Here is a 10730-nt window from a genome sequence, read left to right as displayed (position 1 = left end):
CGTACTTCCTGTTTTACTCAAAATGCTACATGGCAACAAGTAACCAAACAATGCATCACAGGCTCAAAATAAATTCATGATTAAGTCAAAAACAACATAATCATTCCCCATATGACACAGTAAACATAATGGGATGTAATTGCTTGTGAAATGAACAATAGATATGTCTAATAGGACTGACAAACAGCACACCTGTTGCTCTGGGAATACAATTCCCCGTCCTGGTTCAATCTAAGCTACTGGACTTTGTTTGGTCTTATAGACCAATCATAACACTATCCTTTGAGAAAAGAACACAATACACATCCGCATTGATCTTGTTTATTCTCTGATTTTCAGTGTATCCAGATTAAGTAGCCTTCCAAAACTTTTCACTCATAACTAGTGTCCACAACATGGATTGTCAGGTTTGCAACTAGTCATAACTTTGAAAACTGACTTAAAAACTGACTCTGATGTAACATTATGAATAGCAGTTTTAAAGATCATGGTATCAGTATAGGATTGTCTATAGGATATAGGATAAGGATATGTCTATAAAGGTCCTCAGTCGTCCAGGTGAAAAAGTCCTGTTAGGTTTGGATTAAGGTAAGGGTAAGGGTTAGGGACGTAGTAGTTAAGGTTAGGGCAAGTGTCCAGGAAATGAATGTAATGTCCCCATGAGGAATGGAAACAAATTTGCTAAGAATAAACACCATAAATATTTGTTTTGGTGTTTTCAGTTTGATTTTTATATAGTTATATAGTTTACTTTAAATTCATATACCATTTTGAAATTCCTTTCCATAAGGGATTTTTTTATTGTTGATAAGGCCTTTCTGATTTGAAATCTGAATATTTTATTGTGAAGATAGTCATGGGTGTAGTAATGCATGACTAGGGAGGGGGGATGTTAGGACAAGTCTAAAGACCCAGGACTAACAGGGGCCTCCCCAAAACCTCTGGACATACAGTATTCTGACCAGAAACAGATTTGCTTTAGTAAAATTTAAGCAGCAACAATTTTTGATAACTGTGTTGTATTTTAACACCTTGAGGAAAGCTTCCAGCTTAAATACACTGGTTGTTAGACTATGACTTGGATCATAATACCCTAATTGGGTATTATTATTTACATTATTTGCCTTTGTTGATGGATATATATGCACATTGTTAAATGTTTGGATATGTATCAAATGCAACATTTGGTTCATCTACTGTAGCAGCCAAAGATGCAAACATTTGAGAGCTGGTATTATTTCTCTGTTAACTGAAGTCAAGTCAGAAACATTCAGAAAGAAAACCAATTGTGAGTTTCTAAAATATGATGGTTTAAGAGAATTAATTTTCAGTGAAATATTCTGTGGTACAAATTTTTAAAAACTGATAAGGTTTTTTTCATTTGTTTAGGTTTTCTAAAGTTGTTTCAAAAGCTTGGAAATAGGGATTTCTATACTGAAATAATATTCATTATATCCACACAAACTAAATGTGGGAAAAGGGGTTTTCTTTTACTCATGGTTTTAACATTTATAGGACTCAAGTCATTGTTAAAGTAAGAACTTGTGTCTCAAGTTAATATTTTGATCATTACTTTTTCTTACTACTTGACAACAACCCACTAATGTTACCCATGTTTGCAGATTGAATCTATAATAAACATACTGTACACACATATACACACCCACTCTGCTAACGTTAAGCAAGTTATTTACTTTCTAGCATTTAATTGTTTTTCCACTGTCACTCTAGAGAGGAGTAATTTTGGGTTGTGTGCTTGTGTCATCACTTTTACTTCCTTGCAGCTTTGCATCTATTATAAATACTCACATCAACAGTTCTCTTGTGCAGAGCGGGAGGGGTGTGTGTTTTAGTCAAGGTACCATTTCAGTGAAACTGGTTTCTGTTTTTATTATCCTGTCTTTTTGCAGGTAACTGGGATGAAGCTGATGTTAAATTAGGGCATGTTGAATTTAACAGGATTTTTTTGGTAACAGGAACTGCTGAATGTTTTCTATGAGGTAAACTGACTTTTTGTTTGACTGTAATGCACTCTACTTTGAGGTTTGATGATGAGTTTAAAGTCATGCTTTTCACTGACTACATTTATTGCACTTCTGTTTGATGTTTTCAGACCTTCAGGTAACAGTTTCCTAAATGTTTTCAAAGTCCAGAACAGCTGCAGCAATGTGTTGGTTCTCCCCAGCTCTCTCCATGCTGCTTCTCAGTGTAGTGAGCAGACAGATGAGCCCGGCTCAGGCAACAGTGTGTTCCCGGTGGGGTGCACCGAGCACCGAGGGCCTCTATCAGGATGGAGATGTGATTATTGGTGGACTTTTTAACCTGCATTACATACCTTCAGCTATAGATCTGGGTTTCACCAAGCCACCACATTATGAACCATGCAGCGGGTAATTACAATACAGTATGTACGATATTTTTATTAAAAGATATCTGGTGGTTATAATCTTTCCCATATTATTTAAGCACATTGTATTTTATAAAATTAATGTTTGGTTGTGATCATATATATAAAAATACATATAAACATGTAACAATGTAATTCTGCAAAATCAATGGTATGGCATCATTATATTGATATTGTAATGTAGGTTTGTGATATTTGAGGTTTTTGTATGGATTTCTATGGTTATCTGTGATTGTATGTGATTTTGTTCACAACTTGTTTTCTTATGATCTCAGTTTAGATCTGGAGCCATTAAAATATATGTATGCTATGGCATTTGCAGTAGAAGAAATCAATCATAACAGCACCTTGCTACCAGGAGTGAAGCTGGGCTATCGTATATTTGATTATTGTGGCCGATACCCCTGGGCTTTGAAAGAAGCACTGTCAATGGTCGGAGGACACACACAGAGCTGCAACTTAATAGAGTCTACTCCTGATTCTACAGATTATGAACAACCTGGAGAGAAAGCAAGTAAGACTTCATATCACTTATGTGGTTGACAATTCATGCCCATTAAAAACCAACTGATATGATCATATAGTTTAGCATGCATACGTATTGTGTAGTATCCTAATTTATTTGCATGTGTAATGTCATCAGGTGATCATCCTATTTCTTTGCTCATTGGTGCTTCGTCATCTACAACAGGAACAATACTTTCCAGGATTCTGGGGCCTCTCTCTGTACCAGTTGTGAGTCTCTTTAACTGAGGAAATTAACTAATGATGAGCCTTTTTTTAAAAACACAATATGCATCAAGAGGCTTATGCAATTTTTAAAAACATTTGTATCGCTGGAAAACAATATTTGCAAACAAAATAACATTTCTGTCCTTACCTCAGATCAGCTACTTGGCTAGCTGTCCATGTCTTAGTGACCGGCATCAGTTTCCTAACTTCTTCAGAACAATCCCCAGTGATATTTACCAAGCCAGGGCCATTGCACAACTGGCCCTACGATTCCATTGGACTTGGATTGGAGCCGTGCTTGTAAACAGTGATTATGGTCGACTGGCAATACAGGTATATTGATATTAATTATGCGATTACACTATTGCACATGCTTCATTATATATAAAGAGACATATACAACAATCAACCCAATTGTTAAAACTACTGGTGAAGTGAATAACATGATTTTGTTATAGTGGCATCTGTTAAGGGCTGGGCTATGTTAGGGAGCAAGTTAACAGTGACTTCCTGAAGTTAATGTGTTGGAAGCAGGAAAAAAACGAACAAGTTTAAGGATCTTAACAACTTGGCATGAGCCAAATTGTGATGGCTGTATAACTTGTGGAGTATGGTACAATACAGTGGTGAACCTGTAAGTGGTTGTTGGGTCCCTAAGACTCATGAGGTTGGTAAATCAAAGTCTGTCAAATACCAGAGGACACTTTCAGAGGTCTTGTGGGGGGTCTGAGATGTTTTGGCAACATGAGTGGCACTTACACAATATTGAGCAGTTGGCTGATCAGCTTTGCATGAACAGATTTGTTATTCTGAACTTCAATTTTCAGGAATTTCAGAAAGAGACTGAGGGGAAAGGGGTGTGTTTGGAATTCATAGAGACTGTCTACAGAGAAACTATTGTAAATGATGCCAGGCGTGTAGCACTCACTATTCAAGCCTCAACTGCGAGGGTGATTCTGATCTTTTGTTGGTATACTGATGTGAAGAAACTATTTGTGGAACTGGCCAAGAGAAATGTAAGTGACTAAGGTGATCAGCATTATATTAAAAAATATATTTTTATTAAAACAAATGTTCTGTTGGGTTTCTTGTATTATATTTCAGTGCCCTCTTCCTGTAGGTGACTGGCAGACAGTTCATAGCCAGTGAGGCTTGGAGCACCAGTGATGATCTTCTCAAAGATCCTGCTGTGTCAGAGATGGCAAGTGGTGTTCTTGGTGTGGCCATTCGAAGTGCAGCAATACCTGGATTTGAAAATTATCTCAGATCTCGTCGACCAGATAATGAATATTTAAAGGAATTATGGGAAACAGAGTTTGGATGCAGTCCTGGGGAAATACCTGTATTTACACAATCCTCTCCAGCGCTCATAACAAGGTCTGATAATATGTCAAATGTTTCTACTTCATCTTTTGTCATGAAGTCTCTTCAGAAAGCTTCTTTACCACCGTGCAAAGGCACAGAGTCCTTGGAGGAAGTTCAGCATCCCTTTACTGACACCTCCCAGCTGAGGGTGCCACATAATGTTTACCTTGCTGTTTATGCTGCGGCCCATGCCCTGCACAGCCTTCTGTCCTGCCCCAACACACACTCACCCAGAACCAACATCACCACTTGTTCCTCTCCCAAACACATCAAGCCCATAGAGGTAACCATAAATATCACTGTCTTATCTTAATGACAACACAGATACTTCTTAATGTTTTAATTAACTGAATATGGTTAATGGATTTTTCATATAACACTTTTATTTTGAAATATCAAGTTTTTCAACATTTGATGCTTTCAGCTGTTGCAGCACTTGAACAAGGTGAACTTCACCACACCACAAGGGGAAGGGTTTTATTTCCAAGGGGCTGACATTCCAGCAAAGTACGACCTTGTGAACTGGCAGAAGACTCCTGAGGGGTCACTCAAACTCGTTTTGGTTGGCCATGTGGATGGGTTTGACATCCACCTTAATGAGTCGGCTATTCAGTGGAGCAGTGGGTCCAATCAGGTAGTCAGATCAGTCAGTTGTCTAAAGGCTACTAAACTAATTTTAAACTGTTTTATTTCATTTGATAAGATTATGACACTGAACATTAACCTGCTCATTATTTAGGTGCCAGTTTCAGTTTGCAGTGAGAGCTGCCCCCCAGGGACTCGAATGGCCAACAGGAAAGGGGAACCTGTCTGCTGTTTTGACTGTATCCCATGTGCTGAAGGGGAGATTAGCAATAAAACCGGTGAGGAAATTACTCCAAATATTAGCAGGTACTTATGTTTGCAGGTTTAATGTTCCAATTATTTGCCTTGTCTTTCTGTTCTCCTTCTTCTTCCAGGTTCTCCTCACTGTGAGCGTTGTCCATCTGAGTTCTGGTCCAATGCTAACCGAACCGCTTGCATCCCTCGTCAGCTGGACTTCCTTTCCTTCAATGAAACTCTGGGCATTACTCTGACTACAGCAGCTGTATCTGGTGCCATGGTGACAACAGCTGTGTTTGTGGTCTTTCTGTACTACCGTCAAACACCTATGGTAAGAACCCAGCAGAATCTAAGAGAGAGGAAGTTGTATGTTTCACTGATTCTTTCACATATATGTCTGACATTATTTTGTCTATAAAAAAGTTTAGTATCTGTCTGTTAATCTGATTCACCTTAAGGTACGAGCCAACAACTCAGAACTGAGCTTCCTGCTTCTTCTGTCACTGAAGCTCTGCTTCCTGTGTTCACTGGTGTTCATTGGTCGTCCATCAGTCTGGTCTTGTCGGTTCCAGCAGGCAGCCTTTGGGATCAGCTTTGTTCTTTGTGTTTCCTGCCTCCTTGTAAAAACCATAGTGGTTCTGGCTGTTTTCCGCTCAGCTCGGCCTGGTGCTGAAGGCTTGATAAAGTGGTTTGGTCCAGGCCAGCAAAGAGGAAGTGTCTGCCTCTTCACCTGCATACAGGTGTGAATATTGTTTTAGTGATCAAATGATGATAACAAACTTCTTCCTCTACCTATGTTTAAGTTCCAATAAAACCTAAAATGTTTTCTTTTTAGTACCTTATTCCTATAACAACAGTGTCAATTAATATTTAATGTTTATTCTTCCTATAGGTTATCATTTGTTCCATATGGCTCTCCCTCAGTCCCCCAGTGCCTCAGCAGGATCTGGGTTTCCAAGGGTCAAAGGTCACATTGGAGTGTGCCATGGCCTCTGTGGTGGGCTTCTCACTGGTACTGGGCTACATTGGCCTGCTTTCCTGTTCCTGTCTTCTCTTGGCCTTTCTTGCTCGGAAACTTCCAGATAATTTCAATGAGGCCAAACTGATCACGTTCAGCATGCTGATCTTCTGTGCTGTCTGGGTGGCCTTTGTCCCTTCTTATGTTAGCTCTCCTGGGAAGTATGTTGTTGCTGTGGAAATATTTGCAATTCTTGCCTCTAGCTATGGTTTACTCCTCTGCATTTTTGCCCCAAAATGTTTTATCATTCTTTTCAGGCCTGAGAAAAACACTAAGAAACATCTGATGGCTAGATAGTTTTTTGATTTATCAGCAAGCATCATATTAATTATGTGGAGACAATACCTGATCATCTCCCACTCTGTAGCCCTTTAGTGGACAAAGCCTGGGCTACTTCCTCGCCTGTATACAGTATGTGTCAATTTGTTCAATTTAAATTATTGTAATTATTGCAACTCTTTATATGTCACCCATAGTTATTGGCATTTAATTTTAGTGGGAATGTTACTGGTATCTTTATACATCATTAAACATCAGCCACTGAACAAACATATAAATCCTGTGCTGCTCATTAAAAAACTTAATGCACTTTTATTAATGCAGTTAGTCTTTTTTTTGTTATGTTATGATTAAATGTTGGGCCTCAATTCAGTAAAACTCTCCGAGATTTATCCAAAACAGAATATATAAACAATTATATTATAATAGATAATTTATTAATTTTAAGATTCTGTAAATCTGCTTTCACAAACATTAATTCAAATTCAATAATAAAGATGGAGTACTTTCACAGGGTATAACATGCTCTGTCATAACACACATAACATAGATAATAAAAATTGGGTTTTCACAATGACTTACTAGTGTGGATGCCAAAATCATATCAGTGATAGAAAGCATTACTATTGTCTAGTATTGCTAACCATAATTAAATGGGAGTTAATACATTAAATACTTTAAAGGGGAATGACTGGAATAAAGAAGCACTGACAATACAGACATTTTTGTTTTGCACTGCATGTACTTAATAATGACCACTAGATGGAAGTCTAATACCGTTTAATACTTCTCTGATTCTTCTTTCCAGGCCTCTCACACAAGAGCTCTTTATTTTTTCATTTGTATATCTTTAATTAGCTTTTGCAGTTCAACATCTTTTTAGGTAGTTATTATTATTTTTTTTTCAAACTTCATTTATACAGGGCTGGCTCACTGAAAGCTCAACTGGCTTTTGGAGGAACAGCCTGATCACGTTCTCATAGTTATATGTTGTCACCTGGAAGATGCCTAATACAACCTCTGTTTGCCTCTAAGCAGCTCCACTGGAGCAATTGGGGTTAAGGCCCTTGCTCAAAGGGCATCAGTGTTAGTGAGGGAGGGACAAGTGCTGCTTTTTTCACCTGTTCAACGCAGATTAAATCCTGGTCAGGCCACCACCACCATATTCTCCAATAATAATATTACAGTAACTTTATACTCTTAAGACTGAACAAGACGATCTGTTCCACACTCAAATTTTGAGCTCTATTTCTGTCCGAATGTAAATTAGTAACAACTGAGATAAAGTGGGCATGTATGTTTAGATTAAACTGTGTATATATATATATACGATCATATAGTCACAGAAAAGACAATGTGTGAGAAAGTGATTAGAGAGGACACAGGAACAGACATGACTAAAAAGATTTGAATATGGTTTTCAGCAACACAACATCAATACAGTGCACAATAATTTTCATATTAGAAATGTTGAGAAAACAATGTTACAGACAAAACTAAATACAAAGCAGTCATCTTTGCCACGTTATTAGTCACAAGAGAAGTTTAACTTAAACTTCCCATTTGTGTTTTAGTGCCTAGTGTTTTGTATTATTGGGAAAAGCCATTGCTGACTATTGTATGTCTACAGATGGACCACAGTGGGGCAGTAGTTACTACTTCAAACCCTGTTCAACCCAGGGCTTTTCCTTTTGGCCTTTGCATGTTCTCCTCAAAACTGCAGAAAAAAACATACATGCAGGCAAAGGACTACAGTGTAAATTATGCACCCACGCTAGTCTATTACAATGCCATCACACACTGCTTTCCATCAGGAAAGTAGATGGGTGTAGCTGCTCTATTTTACTTGTGTATTTAGCCTATCAGTTGACTATGTCATATTTCTACAATCATCTTGTATCTTTTCTTGCCTTAACCTTATCGTTGTCAGTGCAGAGGAAGCCTGAAATGGCTTGTGTTTTGTTGTCTGTAACATAGATGCAATCGGAATCTATTAGAAATTATAAATGACTTTGTTTAAGTGACCACAATACACAATTTGATCCAAATGTTGAATTGCATACATCACATCCATGACCTGCAAAACCATGAAAACAATAAATAAAGATGTTCTCCCTGTGTCTCACCTTGCTGCCAGTGAATAATGGGATGTAATTGCTTGGGATATAAACAATAATGAATTGCACACCTAGTGTGCAGGAAATGGACTCATAAACTCCCATGGTTGCCAGGTCTGCTGCCTTGACACAGTGATGCTGTTTCTTGGGTAAGTGAATTAACTTCCTGTTTTAAGTGTGTTGTGCTGTGCCCTCTGTACAGGTCGTTTAGGGATTAGCTACAGATTAGCTCTGGTCTAATACACCTAAACACTACCTGAACTCTCTGTGCAACTCATTAACCGTTACATATTCCTATACTAGTCAAGTACCTTTCTATTTTCACCAGTAGCGTTACGTCTTCCTTTTTCCAGACTTAGCGCTCGGTACCCTAACAGTTAGCTTAGCTAGCTGCTAACATGGCTTCTCCCTCTCCTTGTCTCTCTCCTGCTCGGTGTGCCACATGCTTAGCTATTCTTCCGCCTCTTTTAGTGATAATGCTATCTGTAATAAATGTACGGTTCTGGTAGCTTTGGAGGCGAGGATCACTGAATTAGAAGCGGATCCGCACCTTTGAATAAAAGCCAGCTAGCTTAGCCCCGTTAGCAGGTGTGGAGCCACCGAGCTCAGGGTCTGTTACCGGTCCAAGAGAATCATGATATTTAGCAGCTCCATTGTCAGAAATGTGAAATTAGAGAGTCTTTCGATCATAGTCAAAGGATTCCTGGGGCCAGAGCTACATCGAGTCAAATCTGAAGATGCTGGCTGAGGCTAATCGTGACTAGCTAACGTTATGGTAAAATTGTTATTCACGTCGACAGCAATGACGCCCGATTACACCAATCACTATAAAGTCACTAAAATTAATGGTGGATCGATGTGTAACTGTTGAAAAACAATGTCGGACTCCGTAGTTTTCTCTGGACCCCTCCCTAATCTGACCAGCGATGACATGTTTAGCCACACGTCGTCATTCCGTCGCTGGCTGTCTAGGTGGTGTCCAGCAAACGATGTGGGCTTCATAGACAACCGGGCCACTTTCTGTGGAAAATCCGGTCTGATAGCGAGAGACAGCATCCATCACTCTTACTCACAAATAACAGTTGTATTTGTCATTGTGTACCGTCCACTGAATTTCCAGACTTGCTATCTATCCGATTTAGTCGTTTTAGTGGGAGACTTGTAGATGTTGAAAATAATAGTCTCAGCAGTGCATTTAATTCTCTCCTCTGTAGTTTTTACCTCGCACTCATATGGCTGATCTATCCATCCATTCATCTATCTATCTCTCTCTACCGTTAGCCCAACTACACTGAAAATATAATGTGTAATTAAGACTTGGTCACAGTTGGTGCTAAAATGAATTTTAGTCACTAATTCAAAATAACAAAAATAAATTTCTGCCCCTTTCTGATAAAACCCTGCAACAAGCTCTTTGACAATGATTAAGAACCATTTATCTAAAAGAAACATATCGGACACACATAGTCACACTTACTGCTGCCAAGTAACTTTACAAATAAATACTGAGCACACAAAAACACCACTACTGCCAGGTTTCTACAGGATAGTTACTTGAATAGCATTTGATTGTTTTTCCACTGTCACTCTAGAGAGAAATGATTTTGGGATGTGTCATCACTTTTACTTCCTTGCAGCTTTGCACTTACTATAAATGTTCACATCAACTGTTCCCTTGTACAGAGTGGGAGGGTTGTGTGTGTTTTAGTGAAAGTAACATTTTTATGGCTTATCTTGTGAAAAGACATTTTTAATTAAGTGAAACATATTTCTGTTTTTTATTTTTCTGTTTTTGCAGGTAACTAACATCAATCTGATGTTACATTTGGGCATGTGGAGGATTTTTTTTTTTTTTGGTAACAGGAACTGCTGAATACTGTCTGAGGTAAAATGGCTTTTTGTTTGAATGTAATGCACTCCACTGTCGAGTTTGATGATCAGTTTTAATGTGATGTTTTTCACAGAACAGCTGCATCCATGTGTTGGTTAT

At 38.4% G+C, this 10730-nt stretch overlaps 1 protein-coding gene across 1 annotated transcript; it reads left to right on the top strand.

Moving 5' to 3' along the window:
* Positions 1-2166: 2166 nt before the first annotated feature.
* Positions 2167-6737, top strand: LOC113134507 (extracellular calcium-sensing receptor-like). The gene is made up of 12 exons (XM_026313918.1): positions 2167-2390; positions 2683-2861; positions 3051-3142; positions 3293-3472; positions 3967-4155; positions 4260-4481; positions 4572-4787; positions 4929-5138; positions 5244-5367; positions 5464-5657; positions 5785-6066; positions 6219-6737. Exons 1-12 carry the CDS (start codon positions 2167-2169, stop codon positions 6639-6641), a joined length of 2535 nt encoding a protein of 844 aa, XP_026169703.1. The 3' UTR covers positions 6642-6737.
* Positions 6738-10730: the final 3993 nt, after the last annotated feature.

Source organism: Mastacembelus armatus, chromosome 13 (genome assembly GCF_900324485.2).
Source record: "Mastacembelus armatus chromosome 13, fMasArm1.2, whole genome shotgun sequence".
In the NCBI taxonomy this organism is placed as follows: domain Eukaryota; kingdom Metazoa; phylum Chordata; class Actinopteri; order Synbranchiformes; family Mastacembelidae; genus Mastacembelus; species Mastacembelus armatus.
Note: the sequence above shows the minus strand (reverse complement) of the source record. Positions and strands in the feature narration are given on the sequence as shown.

Coding starts and splice junctions, on each gene's coding strand:
- LOC113134507 (XM_026313918.1), top strand. CDS start 2,167: ATGTGTTGGTTCTCCCCAGCTCTCTCCATGCTGCTTCTCAGTGTAGTG. Junction 3,143..3,292: donor GGCCTCTCTCTGTACCAGTT/GTGAGTCTCTTT, acceptor TCCTTACCTCAG/ATCAGCTACTTGGCTAGCTG. Junction 5,658..5,784: donor ACTACCGTCAAACACCTATG/GTAAGAACCCAG, acceptor ATTCACCTTAAG/GTACGAGCCAACAACTCAGA.